The sequence below is a fragment of the Geotrypetes seraphini genome, chromosome 16, assembly GCF_902459505.1.
Source record: "Geotrypetes seraphini chromosome 16, aGeoSer1.1, whole genome shotgun sequence".
NCBI lineage: Eukaryota > Metazoa > Chordata > Amphibia > Gymnophiona > Dermophiidae > Geotrypetes > Geotrypetes seraphini.
In genome coordinates this window covers 51,107,181-51,121,765 of record NC_047099.1, presented here as the reverse complement: position 1 = coordinate 51,121,765, position 14,585 = coordinate 51,107,181, and the positions used below count along the sequence as shown (strand labels likewise).

The 14,585-nt window shown below is 47.3% G+C and overlaps 1 protein-coding gene across 1 annotated transcript in view; it reads left to right on the top strand.

Moving 5' to 3' along the window:
• The window catches only part of LOC117349822 (collagen alpha-1(III) chain-like), an 86,942-nt gene extending 75,475 nt beyond the window's left edge, over window positions 1-11,467 (top strand). Inside the window, exons 2-3 of the mRNA XM_033923417.1 lie at window positions 2,833-2,953; window positions 9,645-11,467. Of these exons, the coding sequence (XP_033779308.1) occupies window positions 2,833-2,953; window positions 9,645-11,467 (1,944 nt within the window). The remainder of the gene's footprint in view (window positions 1-2,832; window positions 2,954-9,644) is intronic.
• The last annotated feature ends 3,118 nt before the right edge of the window (window positions 11,468-14,585 follow it).

Genomic DNA, 14,585 nt, shown 5'->3' with positions numbered 1-14,585 from the left:
CCAGCACCACCTTTGTTCCGGCTCTCCCTCTCGCTCTTTTTCCCTCCCCTGTTATGATCTTCCATCTCTCTGTTCTTCCTCAGGGTCTCTCCCCTTCTGTCTGCACCTCCCATAGTTCAGCATCTGCCTCCTGTCTTTCCCCTTTGGTCCAGGCCTTTCTCTCTTTCTTCTGCTTACAACCCCACCACCACCACAACCTTTGTTCTGTGTCTCCCTCTCTCCTTCCCTCCTATGTTATGATCTTCTATCTCTCTGTTCTTCCTCAGGGTCTCTCCCCCTCTGTCTGCATCTCCCATAGTCCAGCATCTGCCTCCTGTCTTTCCCCTTTGGTCCAGGCCTTTCTCTCTGTCTTTCTTCTGCTTCCAACCCCACCACCACCACCTTTGTTTCGGGTCTCCCTCTCGCTCTCTCTCCTTCCCCTGTTATGATCTTCCATCTCTCTGTTCTTCCTCAGGGTCTCTCCCTCTCTGCACCTCCCATAGTCCAGCATGTGCCTCCTATCTTTCCCCTTTGGTCCAGGCCTTTCTCTCTGTCTTTCTTCTGCTTCCAACCCCACCACCACCTTTGTTCCAGGTCTCCCTCTCGCTCTCTCTCCTTCCCCTGTTATGATCTTCTATCTCTCTGTTCTTCCTCAGGGTCTCTCCCCCTCTGTCTGCACCTCCCATAGTCCAGCATCTGCCTCCTGTCTTTCCCCTTTGGTCCAGGCCTTTCTCTCTGTCTTTCTTCTGCTTCCAACCCCACCACCACCACCTTTGTTCCGGGTCTCCCTCTCGCTCTCTCTCCCTCCCCTGTTATGATCTTCCATCTCTCTGTTCTTCCTCAGGGTCTCTGCCCCTCTGTCTGCACCTCCCATAGTCCAGCATCTGCCTCCTGTCTTTCCCCTTTGGTCCAGGCCTTTCTCTCTGTCTTTCTTCTGCTTACAACCCCACCACCACCACCACCTTTGTTCTGGGTCTCCCTCTCGCTCTCTCTCCCTCCCCTGTTATGATCTTCCATCTCTCTGTTCTTCCTCAGGGTCTCTCCCCCTCTGTCTGCACCTCCCATAGTCCAGCATCTGCCTCCTGTCTTTCCCCTTTGGTCCAGGCCTTTCTCTCTGTCTTTCTTCTGCTTCCAACCCCACCACCACCTTTGTTCCAGGTCTCCCTCTCGCTCTCTCTCCTTCCCCTGTTATGATCTTCTATCTCTCTGTTCTTCCTCAGGGTCTCTCCCCCTCTGTCTGCACCTCCCATAGTCCAGCATCTGCCTCCTGTCTTTCCCCTTTGGTACAGCCCTTTCTCTCTCTCTCTGTCTTTCTTCTGCTTCCAACCCCAGCACCACCACCACCACCTTTGTTACGGGTCTCCCTCTCGCTCTCTCTCCCTCCCCTGTTATGATCTTCCATCTCTCTGTTCTTCCTCAGGGTCTCTCCCCCTCTGTCTGCACCTCCCATAGTCCAGCATGTGCCTCCTGTCTTTCCCCTTTGGTCCAGCCCTTTCTCTCTCTCTCTGTCTTTCTTCTGCTTCCAACCCCAGCACCACCACCACCACCTTTGTTACGGGTCTCCCTCTCGCTCTCTCTCCCTCCCCTGTTATGATCTTCCATCTCTCTGTTCTTCCTCAGGGTCTCTCCCCCCTCTGTCTGCACCTCCCATAGTCCAGCATGTGCCTCCTGTCTTTCCCCTTTGGTCCAGGCCTTTCTCTCTCTCTCTCTCTCTGTCTTTCTTCTGCTTCCAACCCCAGCACCACCACCACCACCTTTGTTCTGGGTCTCCCTCTCTCCTTCCCTCCTCTGTTATGATCTTCCATCTCTCTCTCTCTCACTTTCTGTCTTTTTTCTGCTTCCATCCCCACCTCACATCGCCCCTTTCTCTGCTTCTCTCTCTCCACCCCCTCACTGCCTTTCAGCCTTTGTCCCACCGCCCTCCCCGAAGCCTCCCTCCCTCCCACGCCTTCCCGCCACCGCTGGCCCATCAAATCGAAGAAGGGAAGGGCCAGGCGCGTGCAGCGACGCCGGCCCATAAGCCTTCCCCTGACGTCAGTTCTGACGTCGAAGAGCAGGTCCGCGCCAGCCATGCAGCGATCGGTTTGGCTCCTGGGCCGTCCGCGTGCGTTGGCTGCACGCGCCGGTGACAGTTCAAAAGCGCGCACCGCACGCGCCTGGCCCTTCCCCTTCAGTTCAGGGCAGCGCCTAAGCCCGTCTCAACATCTGAGCGCCCTGTGAGAAAATCAGCCGTTACAGTTTAAGGCATCCTTTTGGGTGGGTTATAGAAAAGCTTTTTTTTTAGAAAAAGAGAACCGAAACCAACACCACAGAGAGCCGGAAATGGTCATCAGGGTAGAAGCAGAGCAATTCGTGCACAGTTGGAGGCCTGCAGATACTTCCAGAGCACTTCCTATATTTATGTTATTAACATTTTATTGAAGGAATCAAACAAATGTACAACAATATGATACAAAAAGACATTCTTTACAATCAAATTCACAATAAAACCTTTGCATAAACATTTTATAATTCCTCCAAAATATATTTTAATATAGCCAAACCACTTTTCCCCTATATCCTCCCTCACCACTCCATAAATATATATTAAAATCATTCCAATTTCCCTCCCTACCCCAGAATGAAAGGCAACACAAAACACCAAATAATCAAAAATATTTAAATAAAAATAAATAAATAATTTTTAAAAAAACCATTTATTTAAATCTAATATAAAATATTAAGAATCATACTTTTAGCTTTTGAGGATAATTTTTGTATATAAGGATCCCAGATTTTTAAAAATAACACCGAGAAACGTGTGCAGCCACTTCTAGGGCACAAGGGCTAATTAATGTTCTTAATCTTTTCCAGGTGGCAGAGCAGGGGATTAGAACTGAGCCACAGACCCTCTGTGGACCCCGGGATCGCAATATTTACTCTCTCCGGGCCCTCGCAACCAGCCTGCGCTCTGGATCCAGCGTTTTGCATCTAGGTAACCTCCCATGCCGACCTCTTCTCCCATCACTCTCCATTCTCTGCTCAAGGGGGCCTGTCAGGACGTGGGTTCATACGAAACCCCCTCCTCCCCACTTCAAGAGACAAAAAAAAATCTCTTTTCCACAACCCCAGCTTTGCAAAAAATGACCAGAAATAAGGCAAAGTGGGACTGAAATGGTCCATTATGGCACATCATTCCCCCCCTCCCTCAAATGAAGCTTCCATTAGCGCATTCTCTGACTCTCCCCCCCCCTACACCCCCACCTTATGTCTCCTCACTAATGGAACTGCAAACCAACTTGTTAATCAAAAATCTATTAAAACGCCTGTGATTGGCATTTACAGAAATTCCAGGTCAGGTCTGCCCCACTGGGGGGTGGGGGTTCCCCTGTTTTTCCTTCTCTGATCAGTTGGGTCTTAAACATTTCATCCCTTTGGGTTTGATTTTGATTTATTTTATTATTTATTTAGTAAATTTCTGTTTTGTGCTCAAGCTATGTATGTTTATGGTTTGGAAACCACTTTGTTTATAGCCGGTATATTCATTTTTTTAAATGAATAAACATCACTCGTAGCCTAAGAGATTTACATTCAGCTACTCATGCATTTTTCCACATCTGTCCCGGTGGGTTCACACTATCTAATGTACCTGGAGCAATGGGGGGATTAAGTGACTTGCCTAGGGTCACAAGGAGCAGCATGGGTTTGAACCCACAACCTCAGGGTGCTGAGGCTGTAGCTTTAACCACTGCACCACTCTAGAAATCAAAATGTAGCAAAAGTGAGCCAAGTCTAGGACAATCAAGCCATTGTGACATCACTGATGAGGCTGGCTCTTATTGGTGGAATGAGGCATTATGACGTCACAATACCAGCTCTGCTTATCAGAGGCTGAAACTCTTCACACTATTTATTTATTCAATTTTCTATACCGTTCTTCTAGGGAAGCTCAGAACAGTTTACATGAATTTATTCAGGTACTCAAGCATTTTTTCTTGTCTGTCCTGGTGGGCTCACAATCTTTCTAATGTACCCTGTACAGGTTAATGGTGAGGCCCCGCTTGGACTATTGTGTTCAATTTTGGAGACCGTACCTGACAAAGGACATAAAAAGACTTGAAGAGGTCCAGAGGAAGGCGACAAAAATGGTAGGTTTGTGCCAGAAGACGTATGAGGAAAGACTGGAAGCCCTCAATATGTATACCCTACAACAGTGTACCTCCTGAGATTTCAGGTGTGCCATGGCACACTGGGGAGGAGGAGAGATGCTGGTTGACTGCCTACAGGACGTGTCTGTCGCGGCGAGAGGCACGTCCTGTTGGCAATCAGCTGGCACCAATGCCTCTCCTTCTCTCCGGCCCTCTTCCCTGCTGGCACCCCCACTGGCGTCTCAGGGCCCGTTAAAAGGGCCTTCACGCATGCGCGTGACAGCATCACAGCGACATCCATGCACTTCCGGGTGCCTCTAGCTGTGGCCAATACCTTTAGTGTGCCACAGCTTGAGAAATTTTGCAGGACACTGCCCTAGAGGAAAGAAGGAACAGGGAAGCTATGATTGAGACGTTCAAATACTTCAAAGGTATTAAACGTAGAACAAAATTTATTCCAGAGAAAGGGGGGGAATAATTTGAGGCTGATGGGTGGTAGATTCAAGAGTAATGTTAGGAAATTCTTCTTTACGGAAAGGGCGGTTGATGCGTGGAATGCGCTCCCGAGGGAGGTGGTGGAGAAGAAGACGGTGACGGAGTTCAAACAAGCGTGGGATGAACACAGCGGATCTCGAATCAGAAAATAATGGGTTTTCATTGACAGAACTAAGGCCAGTACTGGGCAGACTTGCACGGCCTGTGTCCCATACATGGACATTCAGTTGAGGACGGTCTGGGGAGGGCTTCGATGGCTGGGATGGTTAAGATGGGCTGGAGGGAGCTTTGATGGAGACTCCAGTAGATGGAACCTAAGCACATTATCGGGCAGGGCCCTGGGAGTTTCTGGCCCAGAAATATCTAAGAGAAAGGACCATTTAAACTAAATCAATTTATGGAGCACGTATGGTTGGGGCAGACTGGATGGACCACTCAGCTCTTTATCTTCCGTTTATCAAGTTTATTTGAGTATTTGATTAAACGCTTATCCTAAGGTACAAAGCGTTGCACAATAAATTTAAAAATTTATAGGATTTCAAGAAGACAAACAATTTTAATTGATTAGACGTACATAACTTCTCAAGACTTAAAGAGACATTGGGAATGAAGGGAGAACTATGGTACTGTGATTAAGTGGCTTGCCCAGGGTCACAAGGAGCAGTGTGGATTTGAACCCACAACCTCAGGCTGCTGAGACTGTAGCTCTAACCACTGCGCTAAAACACGAAATGCTATAGGCGGTTTACAATTCTAAAAACAGCCCATTATAACAAGTTACAAACTTAATATCATCTCATTGTACAAGAACAATTATTATTATTCTACGTATCTCTTCTCCCATTAAGCTTGTAAATCGCTGTTCATATTTTTTGCTCAGAAATCTTACAGTTTTGTAAACCACATTGAATCCTTGTTGAAATTTTTTTTTTGGGGGGTAAAGAAATTATGGGTATCCCTCACATCCATAGGACCCACCCCAAATATTATAATCACCTAATTGCAACCTTCATTATCAAATCCATTCATTAACTAAATGGAAAACCTCAATAAATAGCATTCTGGCTTTCCTTACTATCCATATTAAAGTGTTTCTTGCACAGTACAAAAGTCTTTGCTGTTTTATGGAAGACCACACCAGTAGAAGTGGTTTCCCTGTGGTCCAAATGGGTCTAAATTTGCCATTAGAACAGCATGTGTGGGCCAAGGGGTACCCATTCTATGCAGGATACCAGGGCTTAATAGTGGCTTGAACCTCAACTCCCCCCCCCCCAGCAGCTGATAGAATCATACACCCTCCACCTACGCCAACGGTGCATGAAATATGAAAGCAGCTCTGGACCTGAGGTGACGTGAAGTGAAGATATGAGGGGGCAGGAAGGAATCTGGTTATTAAATGGGGGCAGGGAATTAATAGGATTATAGCTGCAACCTGCTTCTTCTTGGGAGGGATGTGGAAGGCAGTGGAGGGAATGAGCTGTCTTTTTTTTTTAATAAATAAAAAAATCACACATCATATCTACTCTCTCCTCCTCCCCCCTCCCCCATCCTTTTCAGCAATTTACCAGAAATGCAGACAAAGTTACTGAATGTGGAGGCAGGGTGCGGGAAGGGAGAGAAACAGAGAGGGCATGGAGGGAGTGGGGGGCGGGGGAAACAAGTGAAAAGATGAAGGAGAGGATGAATGAGCAGAGAAGGAGATACAGAGAGACCCTGATGCAGAGAGGCAGTTCAGGAGTCTCCTCTGGTGTTTTCAGACCCCTGAGCTCTCTACATTTCCTGGACGCTGCTGGTATTTTCAGCCACTGCACGCTACATTTTGCTGATATTTTCAGTGCCAGGATTCTCTACATTTCGCATAGGTCGCTGGGATCTCCTCCGGTATTTTCAGCCCCTGTGCCCTCGGCCTTTCGGCTGCGGTTTCATCGTTAATTTGAGCCCCTGCGCTCTCTGCATTTTGCTGGAGTACTCTTTGATATTTTCAGTCCCTGAATCTATTTTAGATTGCTCAGCGGTTTGCACAAATGGTGTGCAAGAATTAAATATTTTCTCTTGCAAAGTAGCCTTCATTCTGAAAGGACTTATTCATCCACTGATAGCTAACCCTCCCCCTACCTTCTGCTTGTGGCCTATCCTGGACCACTGGAGATGGGGTAGAGGAAGTCATGGAGCTCTCTCAGTTAAGTTTCTCAGGTGCTCTGAGAATGAAGTGATACAGGAGGGCAGCAGAAACCTTTGGATCATCAGGACAGAGCTGGAAGGCTACTAAAGGCCCCGAGAAAGATAAATCTAGACTGTTAGCCATTCTTGCTGAAGTCTCACTCTCCCAGGCAGTCTGTATCTGCAGTGTTTCCTTTCTGACTTATTCTAGCCTCTCAGATTTTGCCTCGTTCTCCTTATTCATTTTCTTAGCCTCTCTCCCCCAGGTTTTATTTATTTATTTATTTAATTCAATTTACATCCCGTCTTCCCCAAGGAGCCCAGAACGGGTTGCATGGGTTTCCCTCCCCGTTCCCCATTCTCCGTTGCCTCTCCCCCCCCATCTTTCTCTCTCTCTCTCCCCGCTCCTCTTCCTCTTCCTTGGGTGGCTAGCTTTTTGTTTTCCTGGTAACAGTCCTGCAAGGGAGGGCTCGTGATCTGCTTTTCAACGGCCAGTCTATTATAGGTCTGTGGCAAGGGCCACCAAGAGAGAGGTAGAGACGTGGGCAGGAAAAGGTGGGGGGGACGGACCAGAAAATGGAGCTTATTTGCTTCCAGACTTCAAAACCATTTCAGTGAATTCTGCTCAAAATCAAGGTGTTGGGGAGGGGAGGGTTGCCAAGTGCAATGTTCTGGTAGAGATTAAGGTCATATTGACAAACATGGAGGTGGATGTCATCTCCTTGTGTTTCCAACAGATACCCCTGTGTGACATTTCCATGTTCAGATTGCAGTAACACTGTTATCTTTCCCAGGTCCCTAGAATATTTTGTAACTCTTAAACAGGGTTAACAAATTAGAAGAGATTTTCGGTAGGCAGTAGGGTGGGAGCCAAAGCTCTTTATGATGAACACCTATATTGAAGAGCCAGAGCTGGGATTTGAACCCCAAGGGGGGGTTTCTTGGTCACCAGAGTTGGTGGCTGGCCATGCTACACATAATTACTGGCGATTGGCTATAAGTGAAGGGAGACTGCCGTTGGCCTCCCCCACCTTGAGAAAAAGACTGCCTCTCTTCCAGCAGGTGGCCTCTAAATATTTAGATTTTTCTAGACCTTTCCAAAAATACTCAAGGTGGCTTAAACCCTTATTAGTCCTTCCCCAGAGAGCTTACAGCCTAAGTGAATACCAGAGGCAACAGGAGATCAAGCAATTTGATTAAGGCTCAGGGATGATATGATAGAGACCTATAAAATACTGAGTGGAGTGGAACGGGTAGATGTGAATCGCTTGTTTGCCCTTTCCAAAAATACTTGGACTAGGGGACATGCGATGAAGCTACTAAGTAGTAGATTTAAAACAAACTGGAGAAAATATTTCTTCCCACAACATGTATTTAAATTCTGGAATTTGTTGCCGGAGAATGTGGTAAAATCAGTTAGCTTAGCAGGGTTTAAAAAAAAAATCCCCGTTTGGATATTTCCTAAAAATGAAGTCCAGAGGCCATTATTGAGACAGCTTGGGGAAATCCACTGCTTATCCCCTAGGATGAGCAGCATAAAATCTGTTTTATCTCTTTGGGTCTTGCTAGGTACTTGGGACCTGGGTTGGCCACTGGCAATTCTTATGTTCTTGAGAACATAAGACGTGCCTCTGCTGGGTCAGATTAGAGGTCCATCGTGCCCAGCAGTCCCCTCGCACGGCGGCCCAACAGGTCCAGGACCTGTGTAGTAGTCCTCTATCTGTACCCCTCTATCCCTTTTTCCTTCAGAAAATTGTCCAATCCCTTCTTGAACCCTAGTACCATACTCTGTCCTATCACGCCCTCTGGAAGCGCATTCCAGGTGTCCACCACCCATTGGGTGAAGAAAAACTTCCTGGCATTGGTTTTGAATATGTCCCCTTTCAACTTTTCCGAATGCCCTCTCGTTCTTGTGATTTTCGAAAGTTTGAAGAATCTGTCCTTTTCTACTTTCTCCATGCCCTTCATGATGTTGTAAGTCTCTATCACGTCCCCTCTAAGCCTCCTCTTTTCCAGGGACAAGTGTGACCAATTACACTATACTCACACACTGCTATCTGATTAGTCCACGAACTGCTTCGTGCAATCCATGACAAGGACTAATTAAACAAATGTACTCCAGCCTGTGCCAAACAAGTATCCTCCCATTGTTCCAGAAACATAAGAGACCATTTTAAAGAACACCAGAGTGTTAGAATAATGGGTTAAGGATTCCGATACCACAACCCTCACTACCTAGACCTTATCTGATTTGTCGACGTGCAATACTGAAAATAATATAGTCCAATTGGATCCATTGATTGTGAAACAACCTCTCAGAGATGGTGGCAGGGAGTCTTAAGAGCTGGCAAGTTCCCCAGAGGAAAAGCACTCAATCTTCAGAAACGTAAAGCTGTGGGAATGTTACTGCAGGCAAACTGTCCTTGGCTACAGGGCCCCCATTAGCCATGCTGGGGACTCCAGTGATGGGTGGTATTTCCTTCAGCTTCGGACGTGCCTGGGGGCAACCCAGAGCAAGTGCCCCGCTTGGTTAAATTATTTGGGAAGTAGGGCCGATGCTGGGCAGAATTCTACAGACTGTGCCCCAAAACTGGCAGGGAGAGAAAAGTATGCTGATATCATATCACATTCAAAGCGTAGGCTAAGATTGCAAGTGCTGCGAATTTCGATGGGGGAAGGGGTAGAATCATAAAGTTCGGAGTAGCAAATAGAATAATGCTAGTGGTGGGGGAGGGGAAGATGTTCTTCGGGTTGAATCATCTTCCAAGACTGCACCATACCTGCCCATGTGAGGGCGGCAAGGTGGCAGATTGCTCCACAGCCCAGCTTATGATGCCAGGGTTTAAGCATGAAGTGGAACCTGTGCAAAGCTGAAAATACCAGGGAAGACTGGCAAAACAAAGGGAGCAGGGAAGCTGAAAATACCAGGGAAGACTGGCAAAACGAAGGGAGCAGGGAAGCTGAAAATACCAGGGAATACTGGCAAAACAAAGGGAGCAGGGAAGCTAAAAATACCAGGGAAGACTTGCAAAACAAAGGGAGCAGGGAAGCTGAAAATACCAGGGAAGACTGGCAAAACGAAGGGAGCAGGGAAGCTGAAAATACCAGGGAAGACTGGCAAAACGAAGGGAGCAGAGAAGCTGAAAATACCAGGGAAGACTGGCAAAACCAAGGGAGCAGGGAAGCTGAAAATATCAGGGAAGACTGGCAAAACCAAGGGAGCAGGGAAGCTGAAAATACCAGGGAAGACTGGCAAAACGAAGGGAGCAGGGAAGCTGAAAATACCAGGGAATACTGGCAAAACAAAGGGAGCAGGGAAGCTGAAAATACCAGGGAAGACTGGCAAAACGAAGGGAGCAGAGAAGCTGAAAATACCAGGGAAGACTGGCAAAACCAAGGGAGCAGGGAAGCTGAAAATATCAGGGAAGACTGGCAAAACCAAGGGAGCAGGGAAGCTGAAAATACCAGGGAAGACTGGCAAAACGAAGGGAGCAGGGAAGCTGAAAATACCAGGGAAGACTGGCAAAACAAAGGGAGCAGGGAAGCTGAAAATACCAGGGAAGACTGGCAAAACGAAGGGAGCAGGGAAGCTGAAAATACCAGGGAATACTGGCAAAACAAAGGGAGCAGGGAAGCTAAAAATACCAGGGAAGACTTGCAAAACAAAGGGAGCAGGGAAGCTGAAAATACCAGGGAAGACTGGCAAAACGAAGGGAGCAGGGAAGCTGAAAATACCAGGGAAGACTGGCAAAACGAAGGGAGCAGAGAAGCTGAAAATACCAGGGAAGACTGGCAAAACCAAGGGAGCAGGGAAGCTGAAAATATCAGGGAAGACTGGCAAAACCAAGGGAGCAGGGAAGCTGAAAATACCAGGGAAGACTGCCAAAACGAAGGGAGCAGGGAAGCTGAAAATACCAGGGAAGGCTGGCAAAACCAAGGGAGCAGGGAAGCTGAAAATACCAGGGAAGACTGGCAAAACCAAGGGAGCAGGGAAGCTGAAAATACCAGGGAAGGCTGGCAAAACCAAGGGAGCAGGGAAGCTGAAAATACCAGGGAAGATTGGCAAAACCAAGGGAGCAGGGAAGCTGAAAATACCAGGGAAGACTGGCAAAACAAAGGGAGCAGGGAAGCTGAAAATACCAGGGAAGACTGGCAAAACGAAGGGAGCAGGGAAGCTGAAAATACCAGGGAAGACTGGCAAAACGAAGGGAGCAGAGAAGCTGAAAATACCAGGGAAGACTGGCAAAACCAAGGGAGCAGGGAAGCTGAAAATATCAGGGAAGACTGGCAAAACCAAGGGAGCAGGGAAGCTGAAAATACCAGGGAAGACTGCCAAAACGAAGGGAGCAGGGAAGCTGAAAATACCAGGGAAGGCTGGCAAAACCAAGGGAGCAGGGAAGCTGAAAATACCAGGGAAGACTGGCAAAACCAAGGGAGCAGGGAAGCTGAAAATACCAGGGAAGGCTGGCAAAACCAAGGGAGCAGGGAAGCTGAAAATACCAGGGAAGACTGGCAAAACCAAGGGAGCAGGGAAGCTGAAAATACCAGGGAAGACTGGCAAAACCAAGGGAGCAGGGAAGCTGAAAATACCAGGGAAGATTGGCAAAACGAAGGGGGCAGGGAAGCTGAAAATACCAGGAAAGACTGGCAAAACGAAGGGAGCAGGGAAGCTGAAAATACCAGAGAAGACTGGCAAAATGCAGTGAGTGCAAAAGTACCAGAGGAGATGCCGGAAAAATACAGCGGACATAGGCTGAAAATATCAGAGGGGCCTTCAGCAAAACGCAGAGTGCGCAGTGGCATACCAAGGGTAGGGCGGAGCCTGGGGGTGCCAGTGGTCACGGGTCTAAGGGTCCACCTGCACGTGGCTGTTGGCTCCTCCCCCTCTGACCTCAACGGGTTGGGGGACCGGCAGAGCTGACAGCCACGTGCAGGGGGTGCTCTAGCCAGATGAAGGCGTGCTCCGTCAGGTAGGCCACTGCTTGCCAACCTGTGGATCACTCTGAGTGGACCATTCAGGTCTTTATATGCTGGTGTTTACGTTTACTCTAAGAGATCATATGTGCTGGGGAGACACCAAAAGACCAACATCTGTGAATGATCTGCTTCACTGGGAGGCACTACCCCAAAGAGAAGACAGTTTAAGGGACCGATCCAGTAGCAGACAAATGTACATGGGAGAGGCTTTCTGCTGATGCTCACATCTCCCAGGATCACCAGCAAACACAAAAGGTCCACCCTGTGGATTCCTGGTCACCCTTCACCAGGTGACATTTCACGATGGGGATGAGAGTGGATATACTGTTTTTCTGTGCGATTACAAGCAAAGCAGGCTTCATATTTTAGGCAGATACCAACGAAGTGTTAAGTGACTTGCCCAGAGTCACAAGAAGAAGCAGTGGGAATTGAACTCACAACCTCAGTGCGAAGAGACAACAGTGCTAACCTCTAGGCCACTTCTCCACTGCCCTCCCTACAGTATCTACCGAAAAAAAAAACAACACATTTTTAAAGTTTCAATTTCTGCATTACGGACTTAACATCCGATATTGTAAAAGCTTTGGCCAACGGCCTTCCCGGGGTGGTTTGAAGGCATCTGATGATTTTTCTAAGCTTTGGATGACAAAACGTTGAGGAGCAGAGTTTGCAAAAAGTGATCAGAACCAATGCGTGAGTGAAATTCACAATGAGAAGAGCAATTCAGGCTGTTTCTATGATATTCTCTGCCTCCTAACACATGGCCATACCCTAAGTTCTTTCTTCTCAAGGATCCTGAAATTATAAATATTTCCCTGCAGGAAACATGCTTTTAGCAGTACAGGTGTAAAAATCCTTCTGTAATATAATTCTCTTGATTACTGTATTCAAAGGTATCAAATTAGCACTGAAGTTCAACTCCCTTAATCTTTGTTGTAAGGATCTATTTTAAAAAGGGAGGACTTTTTTTTTTTTACATTGTTAACAATGAAAACCAGCTTTCTTCTGACTCTTCAGCAAAATGCAGAGAGCACAGGCCTGAAAATACCAGAGGAGACTGGCAAAACGAAGGGAGCAGGGAAGCTGAAAATACCAGTGAAGATTGGCAAAATGCAGGAGTACAGGAGCTGAAAATGCCAGAAAAATACAGAGAAAAAAACAAAAGGAATTGACCCCAAAATATCCACAAAGAAGAAAATCCAGAGAAAACCAAAAAACTCTGTGGAGTGACGTTGTTCCCAAATGGACTTTATTTGAAAGTATTAAAGTTCCAAAGGTACACTAAAATCATCCCATCCACATAAAAGTAAATCATCCACATAAGAGCCTTAAAGGACCTAGTCCGCTAGGGATACAGGACCCAACACGGTCCGCATTTCGACAAAAAGTCTTCTTCAGGGGTCCCTGGGGGTCCTATAAAGGTGAGTAAGTGGGAAACAATTGTATGGTGAACCGGAAGTGAGACACTGCTTGCATTTGCAATGGAAAAATACAGAGGACAGAGGCTGAAAATATCAAAGGGGTCTTCAGCAAAACGCAGTGTGCAGGGGCTGAAAATACCGGGATTGCAAGGAATGCTATACTAGAGAAGACAATGGCAAAACGCAGAGCACAGGGTTTGAAAATAACTGGACTTTTATGTCCAAATGCAGTTTAATTTTGTACTCTGGGGTGGGAAAAAGGATGCTTTAGCTTCTGTCTGCGTTTGAGGGTTTCCTGTACTGCAGGTTTTAGTTTGGGGGGGCTGCAGAAAGTGGGGGACTAGTGGCGGTCATATTAAGGTTATAGTGGTCCCTCTTTTTGGCTCAGCCCATCCGTCCATCTTCTGTGGGAGAAGCCCCTAAATGCAACATAAGGTTGCTCACCATGCCAAGTTACCCAGTTCCACGAGGGAGATATTAGTCCAGTCCTGACTTTCTGACAAGCCCATCTTTGATACATTATGGGACCTCATGGATTTCAATGGGTAGAACCAGGAACTATAAATCCCACAGTGCTTTGGGGATATAATTTTAAAACCAGGATTGGCCAAAAAGCCTTACTAACTTGGCAGCGCTGCACACATGTATGTTGGTGAGTGTCTGAGGGGTGGGATGGCGCCATTGACAGCTCAGAGTAATGATCAAGACTCAAACCCTTTCGGTTTCAAGGCACCGAGGACTGAAGGAGACATCTCTCTCTCCCTCTCTCTCTGCACCCTCCCGGAGGAATAGAAATTTGTCGCTGACTCACTGCCAACCTCCTCGCTTTCTGCGTGATCAGCATATTCTAGCAGTCATCCTTAGAATGGGGGAAAAATAAGCTATTTTGTGTGCGGGATTTGTAGAAAATATGGCATGCCCTTCACTTCTGCCGATTAAATTTGGTGCTCTTGAGGAGGTGCGATGGGCAGCTTTGTGTCTATTCTAAAATTCTGACAGCCAGAAAAGGAACCTCAGGGGTGGTGGGTTTCCATTCATAGAAACATAGAAATCGATGGCAGATAAGGGCCACGGCCCATCCAGTCTGCCCACCCTAATGACCCTCCCCTGCCTTTACTTTGTGAATAGATCCCACGTGTCGATCCCATTTGGCCTTAAAATCAGGCACGCTGCTGGCCTCAATCACCTGAAGTGGAAGACCATTCCAGTGATCAACCACCCTTTCGGTGAAAAATAATTTCCTGGTGTCACCACGCAGTTTTCCGCCTCTGATTTTCCACGGGTGTCCTCTTGTTGCCGTGGGACCCTTGAAAAAGAAGATATCTTCTTCCACCTCGATACGGCCCGTAAGATACTTGAACGTCTCAATCATGTGTCCCCTCTCTCTGCGCTCCTCGAGCGAGTATAGCTGTAATTTATCTAACCG